At 38.9% G+C, this 18071-nt stretch overlaps 1 protein-coding gene across 2 annotated transcripts in view; it reads left to right on the top strand.

Moving 5' to 3' along the window:
* The window catches only part of ARHGAP25 (Rho GTPase activating protein 25), a 118060-nt gene that overhangs the window by 74183 nt on the left and 25806 nt on the right, over positions 1 to 18071 (top strand). For both annotated transcript variants that reach the window (XM_074207962.1, XM_074207971.1), the window contains exons 4-5: positions 3296 to 3412; positions 17549 to 17756. In XM_074207962.1, the coding sequence (XP_074064063.1) occupies positions 3296 to 3412; positions 17549 to 17756 (325 nt within the window). The remainder of the gene's footprint in view (positions 1 to 3295; positions 3413 to 17548; positions 17757 to 18071) is intronic.

Below are 18071 nucleotides of genomic sequence, written 5' to 3'. Positions count from 1 at the left end.
CCAATCTGATTGGTTAAGGTTTTCAGAGTTACAATCTTTACGCAAAAAAATCTACCCAGCAACAAAGAGAAGAATAAAAGGTTTTCATAAAATATTACCTCACCATCCAGATGGAGAGGGTATCAGAAGAAGATTTCTAATGACTTTCTGTTAAATGAATTAAGGTCTGAGTATTCAAGGTCTTCTAAGGAACTCTACTATCTTCTTAGTTTAGTGTTTATCAAACAAGGGAAGCCAGGCTACTGTTCTCACAGTCTATTATCAAATAGGTGGCTAACTACGACTGCAAGGTCTCTTCTCTGGAAATATTCCACTACTTCCCTCCCTAACAGAATCAATGCAAGGTCTTTCTGGAAATAGTCCAGTTTCACTCCCTAGCAGAATCAGGAGGGTGTCTGATTGAGAATGCAAGGCCTCTCTCCCTCTTCTAAGAATAGTCTAAGAGTAATAATCTGTCTTTCTTTTAATGATTTTTAACCCTGAGAGGACTTTACTAGGAATGTTAACTCTTAAGAGGGAACATTCTACTCAGAGGGAAAAGGAGTGAGGAAGAAAAGAAGGGAAGGACAGAAGGAAGGATGGGAAGGAAAGAAGGAGGAGAAAGGCAGAAGGGTAGAGGAAAGAAGAAAAAAGAAGGAAGGAGGTAGAAAAGGAAGAAGAAAGAAAAGGAGGGAGGAAAGAAGCAAAGAAGGAAGGAAAGAAAAAAAGACATTCATCGTGGATTTATTAGTCCATTAATATAGTCAAATACTATACTATACTATACTAAGAATTTAGGATTACAAAGACAAACAAGCAAGAGAGTCTCTGCCTTCAGGGAGTTTATATTCAATTGAAGGGAGATTGTACTTATAAGAATGTAGGAAAGTAAAGGTGGGGAAGGAAAGTCTCACACTGGGCTAAGGTAGCAGTCGAAGAGAAAGAGGTTGCTGAGATGAAAGCTGAAGTAAAAATGAAGTAATTCATAGCTGGGGTCTTTCCTAAAATGGTGGTCCTGGAACAGGAATCAGAAATCACCAATAAAGGGGCCCAGTATAAAAGCTGGCAGTGTAGCAAATGAAGAGGAGGGTGGGGTCTGGAGTGAGGAAGGAAGGAAAACCTTTACTTTTTTATTGTGTAATGTTTACAAAGTGGTTTTTTGATTTCCTTCATATTTTTTGGTTATTACTTAAGGGTGAATAATACCCTAGTAATAATTAGGAAGCTTAGCCCACCTCCTGTACAGGATGGAGTCAGAGGAAGGGGTCAAGAAGTCAGGCATACAAGCCAAACTGATAGACGAGGGGTATAGCTAAGGGACTAAGGTTGCTTCCTATTTTTCTTACTGAATTAGAGTGGCAAAATACTTACATACATTCTCAGTTCCATATCATAACTTTCCCTATCTTGGTTTCTCTATTTTGTGGGTCAGCCTAAAAATTTAAATGGGAATTTTGGGGGGAGTTCTGATCTGATATTAAATAAAAATATATAATTATGTATATTCAGATACCTATATGTTTATATACACAATATATTCAAACATATTTAATGTGTGTGTATATATAGACATAATGTGAATACATTTGCATGTGTATATATACAAATATGTATGTATATATATCATTATTAATTTAATATCAGGGTTCAATGAAGAAGATATATGCACGAGTGGAAGGTGTGCTGAAAGTATAGCAGTTGGGGTTGGGGATTTCAACTTTGCCATTAACTTGCTTTGTGATCATAGATAAATAATTTTGCAGCTCTGTATTTTAGTTTTTCTTCTCTGCAAAAGGGTAATAATGATTCCTATCTTATAGGAATTTGGTAAGGATGTAATAATATCTGTAAAAGTTCTTTAAAGCATTCAATAGTTATAGTTGTTATTCCTAGATTTTCTAAGACTTTTTAAAAAATTCTACCCATTGGGGCATCTAGGTGGCATAGTGGATAGAACATGGCCCTGGAGTCAGAAGTACCTGAGTTCAAATCGGATCTCAGACATTTAATGATTGCCTAGCTGTGTGGTCTTGGGCAAGCCACTTAACCCCATTTGCCTTGAAAAAACCCTAAAAAAATATCCTACGTATTAATCTCTTCTCTATGTAGTTGATTGATGTCCTCAACTAACATTTAATAAAAACTGAGGTTGGTCAGTTTAATTGGAGATGATCAGAGAATCATAAATTTTGAGAGTTATAAGGGATCTTAGAGGTCACTGAATACAATTTCTTCATTTTAGATAAGGAAACTGAGATTCAGAGAGATTAGGCAACTTGTTCAGGATCACACAGCTAGTAATTAATGGAAGCAGGATTTGAAACCAGATCTTTCTGGTTCTAAATCAAGCACTTATAGCTGCTGTGTATATATTACCTATGGTATCTGGAGGCAGGAGATCTCAGGTTTGAACCCCAGCTCTAAAGTCTCTTCCAATTTTAAATCTCTAATTCTGTATCCAAGAAAAATAAATAAAGGGATCTACCATCCTCTTTCTGAATTGTATGTCATAATTATATCTGGAAGGGACCTTGCATGTTATCTAGCCCAGCTCCTTCATTTTAGAGATGAGAAAACTGAGGTCTAGCAATGTGAAGTGACTTACCTAGGGTTCTACAGATAGTGATAGTAAGAGTTCAAACTTAGACTTGCTGTTTCCAGATCCAGTGGGCTTTTAATCTGAGGGAGACAGAGAGACAGAGAGATAGAGACTGAGTGAGACAGAGTCAGAGACAGACAGAGACATAGTCAGAGAAAGAGACAGCAACAGAGATAGAGACAGACAGAAAGAGAGAGAGAGAGACAGACAGACAGACAGACAGAAAGACAAAAAGAAAAGGAGAGTCAGAGAGACAGAGACAAAGACACACACATAGAAAAATAAGGAAGAAAACAAATGGAAAGAAAAAGTGAGGGAGAGAGAGCTTCACTCAACAAATGCAATTTAACAACTTTATTATTCATTTTCTATATGTAAGGCATTCTAAGAGGCTAGATGAAAGTGGAGAGGGAAGGGGGTAACTTAACCCTTCCTTTTTCAGTCCTATAGATATCAATGAGATTATAGTTTTTATGAGGAAAGTACTTTGTAAACCTCAAAGTGTTACATGTCATTATCATCATCATCATCATCATCATTATTATTATCATCATCATTAGGATTTACTTGGTTGAGTCAAAAATGAAAGTAGGCACAATTTCTCTGGCTCCTGATGTCACAAGTCCTTGATCCATTAGTCATTAAACATTTATTACATTCCTATTCAGTCTTCTTTTCCTTTGCTAACTCCTCAGATTTATTTTTTTCTTCCTCTAGCCTCATTGGACCAGAATCGAACAGGACAGGACTCTTATGTCCTCATGGCCACCTCACAGTCAGAGATGGAAGAGTGGGTGAAATCTATCCGAAGGGTCAATGGAGCACCATCGGGAGGTAATTAGCCACTGAGTGTCACTCATTCAGAAGGCATTTGAAGGGAGAGGGGGAAAGTCAATTAGCATTTTTATTACCTATTATGGACCAGGCTGTTCTTTTTGTTGTTCAGTCATGTCTGACTCTCCGTGACCCCTTTGGGGTTTTCTTGGCAAAGATACTGCAGTATTTTGCCATTTCTTTCTCTAGCTCATTTTATAAATGACAAAACTGAGGCAAACAGTGTTAAGTGAGCTGTCCACGGTCACACAGCTAGGACTTGTTTGAGGCCAAACTTGAACTCGGGAAGATAAATCTTCCTGGCATTCTATCTACTGTTGCCACCTCATTGTCCCTTATGCACAAGTAACTCCATTGTATGCTATCTTCTCCAAGGAATATCCCTCTATCACCCAACTCTCACTAATCTTTAGTCTCTTTGTCTACTCTTTTCCTGCTGCTACAAATCTATGTTTTTCTCATCCCTCCAAACTCTCACTTGATCTATCCTTTCCTAGTAACTATTTTCCTATATCTCTCTTCTCCCTTTCATATCTAAACTTCTTGACAAGATCATCTACAATTGGAGGTCCCATTTCTTTCCTTCTCATTCTTTTCTTAACTCTACAGTTTCTGCAGTATAATTTCAGATTTCATCATTGAACTGAAACTACTCTTTCCAATCATTAAGACCAATGATCCCCCTTTTTAACTTGATACGCTCATCTCCCTAGGTTTTCATGAAACTATCCTATCTTGATTTTACTCTACCATCTAATCATTCCTTCTCCATCTCCTTTGCTATTTCTTCTCACAAGCTGAATCTGCTAATTAGAGTCCTCCAGAGTTCTTGGTTCATAGACCTCTTCTTTTCTTTCTATGTACTTTGCCTAGTAATCTCATTAACTTCCTTGTATTCAACTATCTTCTCTATGGAAATAATACTAAGATCTACTCAGGCAGCCCTAATTATTTTCCTGATCTCCAGTTTTGCATCTTTAGTTACCTGTTGGATATCTTGAAGTAGATGTTTCACCTTAGATTCAGCATATCCAAAACTGAGCTCATTGTCCTCTTCCCCTCCCCCAAAATCCATCATCTCCATTTCCTATTTTTTCTGTTGCTATCAAGAGCACTACCATCTTCCCATTTTCTCAGACTCACAGCTTAGGTGTCATCTCAGTTTCGCATTAACTTTCACCTATTCTTCCCTAGCCCCTCCATATACACTGTGTTGCCAAACTTTATTAATTCTTCCTTCACCATATCTCTTGTTTTTGTCCAATTGTCTCCTTTGACACTGCCACCACTTTGGTGCAGGATTTCATCATCTCACACTTGGGTGATTATAATAGCTTGCTGGGTGGTCTCCTTGTCTTGTCTTTCCCTTCTCATCCTCCATATTAAGAAAGTAATTCAATTTAGGTTATATGTATGCAGCCATGCAAAACATATTTCTGTATTAATAGTGTTGTGAAGGAAAACAAAGACCAAAAATAACTGTCAAGGAAAATAAAGTTAAAAAAAGTATGTTTCAGTCTATATTCAGAAACTTTTGGTTCTTTGGGGATGGGTAGCATTTTTTTTTTTATTATAATTCTTTCAGAATTGTCTAGAGCATTTATCTATCTATCTATTTGTTTATTTTTGGAAATAAAACAAAAATTTATTAAAAAGGTTATAAGACATAAGGAAGGGAGAGAGAGAGAGAGAGAGAGAGAGAGAGAGAGAGAGAGAGAGAGAGAGAGAGAGAGAAACAGCCAAGCATCTTTGACTAGGCCATGCTCAGAGAAGACTGAGCCAGCCCTGAACTTGAGTTAAGTTCAGGTTTTTATGTCTTGTCTCTCATCCAGAGGGCAAAAGGTGAACTCCCTTCCCCTACACTTGACCTAGAATTAGGTAGAGGGTAAAACCCAAGGAGATAGGGTACAAATTTTACATTAAATAATGGTACTTTAAGAATGGGGAGGGTTCCCATGCAAGATTACAATTATTTCTGTTACAATCATAATTCTCTACTTCAAGTCAATTTACATCCTGAGTCAATTTACATGTCCACCCAAATTCTTTCTGTTACATTCAAATTCTCTTTCTCTTTCCCTGCATCATTCCTCCCCTCAATCATTTTAGGACCAGTCTTCTGGGCCTTTCAGAGTCCATTTGGAGATGAATGTATTACAGTGAGGGTTTCATTGAGTCAGGGTCCAGGAAATGATTGACTGGCACAGCTGGTTGGCATCCTGCAGAGACTGGTCTTGGAGCTATATATAGCCATGGAGCTCACTCCAAGTTCCCAGTCTGTGCAGAGAGAATCCCTTTGTTGGCTGCCAAAATGTAGCCACTGGCCACTTGGGTTCAGTTATGCCTATGAGGAATCATTATTTAGACTCAGGAAAGCACAGGTGGAAATAAAACAAAAATTTATTAAAAACGTTACAGGACATAAGGAAGGACTGAGAGAGAGAGAGAGAGAGAGAGAGAGAGAGAGAGAGATAAAAGAACAGCCAGGTAGCCTTGTTTGGGCCATGGTCAGAGAAGTCTGAGCGAGCCTGTCTAGAGCATTTAAAAAAAATTCTTGTTAATTGGCTTTCTTCCTTCCCAAAGTACTTTAAGCAGTACAAAATAATTCTGTTTTACAAATAAGGAAAATTGCAAAGAAGGGTTAAGCATTTTGCTGAAGGTCCTATAGTCACTGAGTTTTGAAATCCAAATTTGAACTCAGTTTTACTAACTTCAAGGCTACTATTCCCTAAAAATAAAATAAAAACCCCAATAACAAAAATGGAAGTTTCACCTGTGGTTTCATGAGTTTTGTGGTGTTATATTACACAGAATCATTTGGATTAGAAACACAGCAAGGGAAAATTTCCCAGAATGATTCCTGTTGTATGTTGTTTGAATTAATGCTCTGAGTATAGGGTCTAATTTAAGAGAACCACCCATTCAGAATGCTGAACTTAGCAAGAATGAATTAAAGAATGGATTCTTAAAGGGTTGCTTTGTCCCCAGACATTATAAACTTCCTCATTCAATTTAAAAATGCAATTTCATATGACTTTTCAGGAACATTTTTTTTATTTTTTAAATTTAAATTTATTTATTAATTCAACCACATACAAGTTTTTAATATTCACAATTTTGTAAGATTTTAAGTTCCACATTTTCTCCCTCTCTCCTTTCCCTCTTCCAACAAATAGAAATCCAATATAGGTTATACATGTATAACTATGTTAAATATATTTCTATATTAGTCATGGTGTGAAAGACACCTCCAAACAAAAAGGTACCAAAAACTGAGAGGGTTCAAAAAACATAAACCATAAAACAAATTTTCAAAATAGAAAATAGTATGTTTTGGTCTGCATTCACAGTCCTTAGTTCTTTCTCTGGATGTGAATGGCATTTTCTGTCACAAATCCCTTAAAACTGTCTCTGATCATTTAACTATTGACAGGAATTATTCAGTCATTCCTGATCATCACACAATGTGGCCAACTTCATTCAGCATCATTCATGTAAGTCTTTCTAGGTTTTTCTGAACTCCATCTGCTCACAATTTCTTTTTTTTTTAAATTTTATTTATTTAAGGCAATGAGGTTAAGTGACTTGCCCAAGGTCACACAGCTAGGCCATTATTAAGAATCTGAGGCGGCATTTGAGCTCAGGTCCTCCTGCCTTCAGGGCTGGCGCTTTATCCATTGCGCCACCTAGCTGCAACCTGCTCATGATTTCTTTTCTTTTCTTTTTTTTTAAAATTTATTTTTTATTCTCATTTTGTACAAATGTTTTTTTTACATTAATAAAATATTCTTGTTTACAAGTAAACAAAATACCCCTCCTCCCCCGTGAATATAGATAGACTTGCTTGGGCGAAAAAAGTAAAGGGGAGAGAAAAAAATTAAAATAAAAAAATAGTAATAATTGTAGGTATGGCCAGGTGGTGCAATGGACGAAGCACCAACCCTGGAGCCACGAGCACTAGAGTCCATATCCAGCCTCGTAAACCCAACAATGACCAAGCCGTGTGACATGCAAACCACCTGGTCCCCACTGCCCTGCAAAAACCAAAAAGAAGAAACAAAAAAGACCCAAAATAAAATAAAATAGTAATAATAGTAGGGGTGGCTGGGTGGCAGACAGAGCATTGGCCCTTGAGCCAGGAGCACCTGGGTCCAAATCCGGCCCCAGACACCCAAAGATCACCCCGCTATGTGGCCCCACGCAAGCCATCCAGCCCCACTTGCCCTGTACCCCCCCCCCCCCCAAATAATAATAACAAAAAATGTGCTTGAGTCTTTGTTCCAACACCAACAACTCTGTCATGGGTGGATCTCATTCTTTATGATAAGTTCATCACAAAAGTTATTTCCATACTTTTCCACCGTTGCCATTGCTGATCGCAGCTCCCTCCTTTCGTATTTCTCCACTACCATGTACTCTATTTTCTCTCTCCTTTCACTCTGACTCTGCTGTAGGGTCGCTGAGTGGCGCAGCAGACAGATCCCTGGCCCTGGGGCCAAGAAGCCCTGAGCTCCCATACCACCCCTTAGGCCCAGAATCCACCTGGCCCTGTGGTCCTGGGCAAGCCTTCCAATCCCAGCCCCTTGCAAGAAGTAAGAAAGAAAATGTGTTATATCTGGCCACTCTCCCCCCATGGTCCATCCTCTCCTCCTTTATTCACATCCCCACCCCTTCCCCCTGCTCCCTGCTCCTTCTTACTCCAGATGTCTATACCCCATTGAGTATATTTGCTGTTTCCTCTCCTAGCCATCTCTGATGAGAGCAAAGTTTCCCTCATTCCCCCTTGCCTCCCCACTTCCATATCATTGCAATAGCTCATTGTAATAAAAAAAAATCTTATGTGAAATATCTTGGACTATTCCCCCTCTCCTTTTTCTTTCTCCCATTCCATTTCCCTTTTTTTCTATTGACTCCATTTTTACACCATATTTTATCTTCGAGTTCAGCTTTCTCCTGTGCTTCAACTATAAAAGCTCTCTCTACCTGCTCTATTACTGAGAAGGTTCATATGAGTATTATCAGTGTCATTTTTCTATGCAGGAATATATGCAGTTCATCCTCATTAAGTCCCTCATATTTCTCCCCTCTCCTCCAATCTCCATGTTTCACCTGAGTCCTGTAACTGAAGATCAAACCTTCTGTTCAGCTCTGGCCATTCCAAAAAGGAACATTTGAAATTCCCCTGATTCATTGAAAGTCCATCTTTTTCCCTAGAAGAGGACATTCAGCCTTGCTGGGTAGTTCATTCTTGGCTGCATTCTAAGCTCTTTTGCCTTCTGGTATATTGTATTCCAAGCCCTATGAGCTTCCAATGTAGCTGCTGCTAAGTCCTGTGTGATCCTGACTGCAGCTCCATGATATTTAAACTGTGTCCTTCTGGCTGCTTGTAATATTTTCTCTTTGACTTGGGGGTTCTGGAACTTGGCTATAGTATTCCTAGGGGTTGGTTTTTTGGAATCTCTTTCTCTGGGGGATCAGTGGATTCTCTCCATTTCTATTTTGCCCTCTGCTTCTAGAATATCAGGGCAATTTTCCTGTAGTAATGCTTTGAAAATGATGTCAAGGCTCTTTTCCTGATCATGACTTTCAGGTATTCCAATAATTTTTAAATTATCTTTCCTAAGTCTGTTTTCCATATCAGTTGTTTTTTCAATGAGATATTTCACATTTTCTTCTAATTTTTCATTTTTTTTTGTTTTAAAGTATTGATTTCTGATTTCTGTTAAATTCATCAATCTCCCTGAATTCTATTCTTTGTCTGAAGGATTTGTTCTCCTCAGAGAGTTTTCTTATCTCTTTTTCCATCTGGCCAATTTTGCTTTTTAAAGCATTCTTCTCCTCAATAACTTTTTGAATTGTTTTACCCATTTGACCTAAGCTGGTTTTTAGCATGCTATTTTCTTCAGCATTTTTTTGGATTTCCTTGACTAAGCTGCTGACTTCATTTTCATGTTTTTCCTGCATCTCTCTCCTTTCTTTTCCCAGTTTTTCTTCCAACTCCCTCATTTGATTTTCAAAGTCTTTTTTGAGCTCTGTCATAGCCTGATCCCAATTTCTGTTTTTCTTGGAGTCTTTAGATGCAGGAGCTTGTGCTTCCTCATCTTCAGACTGAATATTTGGATCCTTCTTGGGCTCATTTGCAAAATATTTCTCAATAGTCTTCCTTTTGTTTCTTTGCTTGCTCATTTTCCCAGCCTGGGCCTGGTTTGGGGGTGCTTCCTGAGCTTTTGGTACACTCCCACAAGGGTCTCAGTGTGTGAGGCTCTGTCCTCCCTCCTGGTCTGTGAATGACCATAAGCGCCCCCCTCTGCTACGGGGCTGAGGTGGGGGGGCCCTGCTGTTCTATCGGGGGGCCTAGACTGCGAGGATCTGAATGTGGTCAGAGCCCCAGAGTCCTGTTCAAGAGGCAGAGGACAGAGCTCACAGTCTCTCTTCACTCCCCTCCCTCAGCTCAATGGGCTCATGCCCTGGGGGCTCCTGCTTACCGGCTCCGCCTGTTTCTGTTTCCTGGATCAGGGCTGGGGAAAGACCAAGCTGCTCCCTGTGTGCCCTGAGGGCTGGGCTCCATGTGCTCACTCTGGCAGAGGTCCCCCCCTGTTCCCCCACTTTGTGCCTGGTGCTCCTCGGGTGCAGCTCAGGAGACTCCCCCGCTGCTGTGAGCTGAGATTCCCAGCGCCCTGGGGCTGCCTCCAGGAGGCTGAAGTTCTTTGGCTCTGGCGGGCCACCCCTCTGGCAGGCTGCCTCTCCGATCCCGGGGAGCAGAGCCTTTCTGCTCTTTTCCAGGTTACCTTGAGTAGGAGAACTGCCTCACTGGGTCCCTCTGTGGGTTCTGTCTCTCGAAAGTTTAGTTAGAGTTCTTAGCTGATGAATTTTATCAGAGAGCTCCTAAGACTCAATCTCTTCTTGTCCGGAACACTTTTTTTTTAATGAAAGATGAAATATGCTTACCTAGGCTTGGAATTTTAGATATCATTTGGTCATACTATTATAGAACTGTGTTGGAAAGGCTCTTGGAGATTTTCTAGGTGATAGGGGAGCTCCCTTGATCAGCACTTTATACAAATATCATCTATAAGGATCTGAGCTAAGGGACTTAACTCTGTTACACATACAACATCCTGCCCTTTGCTTGGGTCTTGAATGTATCTACTATTGGAAGGTGTGATCATGACAATTGATATCTTCATTGAGGTAAGGTTTCACTGATCCAAGGTGAACCACTGATCCCAAGATGAACTGGTTAGTTCTAGTTAGTGTGGAATAGACTATTTTGGGATCTTGAACCCCTTTGTTGTTGTTGTTTCATCTGGCCTATAGAAAGGTAGACTCCAAACCTTTTTGGTTTGCTCTTTCTCTTTCTTTGTATTTCTTAAGTTCTTAATAGCTCAACATTAATAGTAACATTGTGTGATGATCGACTATGACAGAGTTAGCTCTTCTCAGAAATAAAATGATCAAAGAAAATTTCAAAATACTTTTGATGGAAAATGTCATCCACATCTAGAGAAAGAACTTTGGTGTCTGAATACAGATCAAAGTATGCTATTTTCAGTTTTTAAACTTTGTTTTGTTTTATGTTTTTTCTCCCTCTCCTGGTTTTGTTTTTTCCTTTTTGTTCTGGTTCTTTCATAACATGACTAAAATGGAAACATGTTTAACATAGTTGTGTGTGTGTATATATATATATATATATATATATATATATATATATATATATATATAGGCTCTATCAGATTGCTTGTGGACAAGGGGAGGGGAGAGGGAAAGGAAAGAGGGAGAAAAATGTGGAACTCAAAATCTTACAAAAATGAATGTTGAAAACTATCTTTACATATAATGGGAAGAAAAAGAAAGGAAAAAAGATCTTAACAGTATAGCAGAGCTAAGAGCATGGCTTGGCCTAGGATGGGGATCTTTCCAACTAGAAGCTATTATCCCATGCTTGGTACAGTAGTATGAGGGAGCTAGCTATGTCTCACCCATATGGCTCAAGAGAAGAGTTCCTAGACAACTGTCAAGTTCTTGGCACTAACCTTGAAGAGTCAACAACTAATGAGAGTTCCTGAATATAATCCCTTTGGCAAGGCCAAGAATTCTGGTTTCTGATTTTCTAACTGGAGAAGGGGGTTTTCCTGGACAATGTTGATTCAAAATCCAGTCTTTCAACCAGATAAGGAGCATTTTTTGGGGAGTTCTATCCTCAGGAATTGCTTCAAGAATAATCCCAAAGCCAAGATTTTGGCCATTTGACCCAAGAGAATTTCCTTAGTAGTACAAGGAGAGTTGTACGCTTGGCATCTCTGCCAGGAGGAGCAGTTACATGGGACTAAAGTCATGATATTGAAGGAGCAAGTAATGTGGACTTGACCCTCAACTGTCATTTTGGGGTGGTGATTATCTGTGTAGTGGTCTTAGGTGTGATTTCCTTCTGGGAGAGTCTAAACCCTCAGAGTAACTACATAAGGATGAATTATCTGTAAAGGTTTCTATGGGGTAAAAGAGAAGTTCTCCAGAATGTCAGCAACCCCAAGTTTGTTTCCCTTTTGTGGGTAGTCTAAGCCACAGGATGGTTCTTTGAATTGGGAGGGGGTTTGTATGCTCTCTGTCACAAGGCAGCCTTGGAAAGAAGAAACTTGTGGATAAATAGTGAGAGTTTTTGAGAAGTGCCCTTCTTGAAGTCTGAAATTTAAGAGTCTGTGAATTTGGATTACTAGATAAGAAAGGCTAGATTCTTAGATTTTACTGCCCCAAATCCACCACTTCTCTCATCAGAAGATCAGATTCTGAGATTCATAAATTTAGAACTTCTATTGGCCACATAGTTCCCTTCTTTATGGTCAACTTGTGATTGAGAGATTACATATCTGCTCCCCAGGTTGGGAGCCTAAGGACTTTCCTTTGGACCATGTGAATGAGGGTCAGGTAACTACTATACTTTTGTTCCCCAAAGATACCATTAATGGAGTCTGGAATTGGGTAGGAACTTCACCCAAGGAGTCTGGTCTGTTCTTAGTTCTTTTGTGATCTTAGATCTCTCCAGAAGTAAGGCAAAAGAGGAAAAACCTAAAAGAGTCTACAGGTTCCTTAGTTTGTCCTGCCACAACCAATTGATTCATAGTCCCTATCAGTAAAATTCATCTATAGGGAGGTGCCAAGGGGATTATGCACAGCATCCATAAAATGTCATAAAGTTTCCCTCATTACTCTGTAAACTTTTTAGTGTTCTGGTGGTGATGAGAGAAGGAAGCTGTAGCTTCCTGGACAAAGTCTTTACAGTTACTCTAAATTCTTTTATTTTATAAACTTTAAAGCATTATACAAATTCAAACTATTATTATTGTAAAGTATTTCCAATGGAATAGAATTCTTTCAGTGATAGACAGTGTGATACAGAGGAAAGAATGTTGGAACTGGAATCAGAGGATCTAGATTCAAATCCTACTTTTGTTTTTCCTTACCTTTATGAGTAATGTGGGTTTAGATAGGGCAAATCATTTAATCAGTCTATGTTTCAGTTTATCTGTAAAAAAAAAAGGACTAGACTAGATGGCCTCTAGGTATGTTTTTAACTATAAATCTTTCATCCTCTAGGTCTTTAAACATTTCACCGATACCAATGCTGCATTTGGATAATTCATTTATTACACTTCACTCTTGCTATATTACTGATCCACATTCTTTTCTAGTCATATGTTTCCTGGATCATACCTCTAATGCCACTTCCTGTACTTTAATCAAAAGCCTGCTTATAACTCATCATGCATCTTCCTTCCTTCTTTGGATTATCAGTAATTTTGATTCTTCAGAGATTTTGGCATTTCATGAAACTAGTACATATAAAACCTCAATTTAACCATCTCTCTACAATCCCCACAAGCCACCATCAAGACCACTGTCTCAGAATTCAGAATGAATCACATGCAATGGAGATTTACTTCTAAACAAAAACCTATGTTTACCTGGAAATGGATAATCTAAAGAGCAATGATGATAAAAGGATATTTTTTTCTTGTGATCAGGTGAAAAAAATTCTTTCTGTACTTAGAGCCAAGAGAGATCCTGATCTAAATCCTATCTCTGCCACTTACTAGCTTTTTGACCATGAGTAAGATATTTTAGTACCAGAGGCAACTTAGAATAATGACTATTGTTAGATTTAGAGTATGAAAGACCCAGCCTTGGATTGTACTTCAGATATTTACTATCTATGTGACTGGGCTATTCCTTAATGACTTTCAGCTTCAGTTTCCCCATCTGCAAATGGTGATAAAAATTGCATTTATATCACAAAGTTTCCATGAGGATCAAAGGAGATAATTTGAATAAAGCATTTTGCAAAATTTTAAGTGCTACATAAATATTAACCATTTTCATTACTCCTATGCACATTGACTTCTTCATTTGTAAAACTGGAATAGCTACCTTATGGGGTCGTTGTAAGGATTACACGAAACAGTGTGCATTTAAAGACTTTGTGAATCATAAAATTCTCTATATCATTAAGGGTCCTTAAATACGCTTGGTGAATTCATAGCAACTGGTTTATTCTCAATATCTTAAGGTACTAAAGAAATAGTCACATGTGATTTTTTTTTGGCTATGTTTTATTTTGTTTTGTTTGTTTTGTTTCTTGCAAGGCAATGGGTTTAAGTGACATGCCCAAGGTTACACAGCTAGGGAAGTATTAAGTGTCTGAGGCTGCATTTGAACTCAGGTCCTCCTAACTCCAGCTCTATTCACTGCTCCACCTAGTGGCTTCCACATATAATTGTTTTACTATTATCAGTAATCTTTGAAAAAAAATGTAGTGAATGGGAGAGAAACCACGGGACTGGACAAGGATAAATGGTATAAAAAAATTCATTAAAAAAAGGATAAATGGTATCCAGATTTTCAAAAAGGGAATCTAGTGTAATCTTAAAGGTCATCCCTCTTTCTTCTCCACCAGGCTGCCCTCTTGACGTAGGCAAAAAGAATGAAGTGAGGGCAGGGCCTCTACCCTCTTGTCTATTGCCCTCATTCATCATCTTTTTTTTACTCTATTTGAAATCCCTTCATCTGCTAGTCCCTACGTTCCCTCTGAATGTTAAAGTCTGCTGAAGGTAATTAAAATTAAAAGAAGAACCCTAAACCTATAAGGGGTGGGCTAGGCTTATTAGCTCAGGTTTCTCTTGTCCCAGGGTTGTTTTTATTTTGTTTTGTTATGACAAATTATAGAGGGGGATCTAGGAATTCCAAATCACTGAATAAGGACAGAAAGTATAAAAATCCTGACCTAGAAGAATTATAAGAGAGAAAAAAATAAGTTCTTTAATAAATAAAGATGAGATAAATGCCCTCTCTATCAGGGAGGAGTTCTGAGTTTTTTTCCAACCTTGAGAACAGCTTCACTCTAACTCATACTTTCATTTGATCCCCTTTGAGCACATATCTGGAAACTAATGGTAGGATCTTAGGGAGGTCAGCTGCCTTTTGTGGAAAGTATGCTGAGTTTTGAATGAGAAGACTCAAATCTTAGTTGTTCCACTCAACTACCTGTGTGTCTTTGGGCACATTATCCAATCTCTGCAAGCCTCATTTTTCTCATATGTAAAATAGGGCTAATAAATACCTAAACTACCTTGAAATTTCTGCCTCTACTGGTCCTGGCATTTCTTGTGAATTTAAAAGCTCACTCAGCATAATTTGAATTAAAGAGAGGCTGGTCAGGTAAGGCTGAAAATGACACTGAGTCCTGGAGTGTCATAGACCATGAGGATGTTTATGTGGTCCAGTGGAAAGAATGCTAGGCCTGGAATCAGGAATTCCTGAATTCAGCTAGGTTCAAAGATTTACTAGCTGTGTTATTCTGGGCAAGTTACTTAACCTCTTTGCCTTTGCTTCTTCATCTGTGAAGTAATAGTACCTACCTCCTAGGGTTATTGTGAAGATAAAATGAGATAGTATTTGTAAAGTGTTTTATGAACCTTAAAGTGCTGGCTGTTCTTGTTTTCTCTTTGTTAAAATTGTATCTTGTTCTGGTCCCCTTGACCAAACTTTACCCCTACCCAAGTCCTAGCTCTAGTCAGTAGAATAAATTTTAGTAGGGCATAAGATTGCAAAGGGGAACTTGGTAAGTCACATGTAAACTGTCCCGGCAAATCAAAGGAACATACTTTATAAATTATATCCTATATTAATCAAAATTCACAACCTGGCTATATGTGCTGAATCAGGGGAAGCCATCTAGGGGCTGTTTGTCAAGGTTCTGGTCCTATATGTAAATTTCCAACAAATTCCAGAACTTCATATTTCTAGACCCACAGAACATTAAATAGATGCTGTTAACTTTGAAATGATTAGGATCTCTCAATGAACTAATTCCAAGATGGCATAGATAAGAGTTCTATTTCTCCCCCAAACCTTATAAAATGAGGTCTCAAACTCTTGTCTCCCCAAGAACATTCTTCCATCTCCATTGGGTCTATGTGGCTGAGTACTCCCAGTTCTAATCCATGGTTACATGAATGATAATCTCTGCCTTTCCTGCTCCCCATCCTCTTCCTCTTACTGTCTATTGACATTCCATGATCCTGAGCTATGCTATCTGTTTCTGTACCACTTTCCTTGACTTGTCTCTAGGCCTTATTGAAAGTTATTTGCTGCCTGTTTCCATCAATTGTGGCCTTTCTCAGCAGATACCAAAAAAACTGAGTATTCCCATCCCATTTCATAATTTTGTAAATTAATGATCAATTCAATCATACAGGATTGCTGTGGGGGAAAATGATTTGAAAAGTTTAACCACTAGAAATCTCAACCTATCCATAACTTCTCTACCTGAAGCTCAGCGATTTGCCCACGGTTACTTCCCAACAAAGTCTGATGGGCAGGATTTGATCACAGGTTTTCTAGGCTCCAGGGCAATCCAGCTAATTTTTTTGTGAGCTACTGTGGTGGTATTATTACTCTCATTCTACAAATGAGGAAGCTGGGCAAAATAGGGGTCAGGTGAAAGTGATTGAAGTCATATTTGAACTTAAGTCTTTTTTGTCTTCAGGTCCATTGTTCTACCCACTCCACTACCTTGTTGCCTAGAAAGTACCTCAGGGGGAAAAAATAACTGTCTTGGGGGCCTCAGGGGATTTGCGCAAATGGAGTTCCCCTCCAATTTTTTGCAGCAGCTGCACATTTTCTAAAGTGTGAAAATGATTTATGGTAACCAAAGACATGTATAGCATTTGGGGATCCTGCCTCAAGGGAGCCAGCCATGACACCTTGCAGTAGATCATTGTCTTGGCCTCTCTTTTGAAAAAAAATTAATTTAAGGCAATGGGTTAAGTGACTTGCCCAAGGTCACACAACTAGGCAATTATTAAGTGATGGGGGCCAAATTTGAAAGGTCTTCCTGACTCCAGGGCTGGTGCTCTATCCACTGCACCAAACTATCCCCTTGGCCTCTCTTAACTTGGTTAACATAAAGCAGTTTGGTCAATTAATCAACAAGCATTAATTAACTACCTACTGTGTTCTAAGCACTATTAAGCACTGGGGATCAAAAAGCAAAAAACATAGCCCTGTCTGCAAAGTTCTCACATTCTAATGTGAATAAAATGTACTTTTAGAACATGCCCCTGTTGCAAAGAAATTAAATGATGTTTTTGATGACTTCATTTCTATGGAACCCAATACTTACACTTATTATCTGTTTGATGTGGGGGCAGGGAACTTAATTTTCTGGGTCTCAGACTCTGTGAAAAGACAGGGGTTGGACTAAATTACATCTAAGGTCCAGACCAGCTCTAACTCTATGATCTTGTAATAGTGGATTCTAGGAGTCTATGACTGAACAGTCTCTAAGGATCCATATTTCTTCTATTTCTCTCTACCTGCTTGTTGAATTTCTCCTCCCTTTTTTTTTTGCTCAACAAAAAGATTCCTTTTTTACAGAGTGCCTTCCCAGGTTTCCTCATGTATAAAATAAAGATGCCAAACTAGATCGTCTCTAAGGTCCCTTCCAGCTTCTGAGTCTATGTTGGCATTTAGAAAAGAGTAGGTGAAACTGGCAAACCAAGTTAACCACTTCATTGAGAAGAAACCAGGACCAGCAGGTTTGGAATGATGGACAAGACCCATTTTTGTCTCTTTTCTCTGCAGTGGTATTTGGTCAGCGACTGGATGAAACTGTGGCATATGAACAAAAATTTGGACATTACTCAGTACCCATTCTAGTAGAGAAGTGCATGGAGTTCATCAGAGAACATGGCCTGAATGAGGAAGGTATCTTTAGACTGCCTGGACAGGACAACTTGGTGAAGAAGTTGAGGGATGCTTTTGATGCTGGGGAGCGACCCTCTTTTGAACGGTAAGTCTAACCTTTCCTGAAAGCTCATCTGCACTTGGATTAGCAGAGGGAGTTGGTGTGTGTCACTTGTATTGCATAAAATGAGAAAAAATATAGAGTAGTACTAGACCTGGAAGGACCCTGAATGCTATATTAAGAAGTTTAAGCCTTCTTCATATGGGTGCTCCCAAAAATAACCCTTACTGGAGTAAACTGGGATTGTCTCTCCCTCTCTCATTCCTTTCCTCTCTTCATTTCTCCCTTCCACAAACATTTATTAATTGCCTAGATGTTGGGGGAGATATGAACAGGGGTGTGCTAGAACCAACTTAGATT

This window comes from Macrotis lagotis, chromosome 1, assembly GCF_037893015.1.
Source record: "Macrotis lagotis isolate mMagLag1 chromosome 1, bilby.v1.9.chrom.fasta, whole genome shotgun sequence".
Lineage (NCBI taxonomy): Eukaryota > Metazoa > Chordata > Mammalia > Peramelemorphia > Peramelidae > Macrotis > Macrotis lagotis.
The sequence above is the reverse complement of the archived record's forward strand: the minus strand, read 5'-3'. Positions and strand labels throughout refer to the sequence as shown.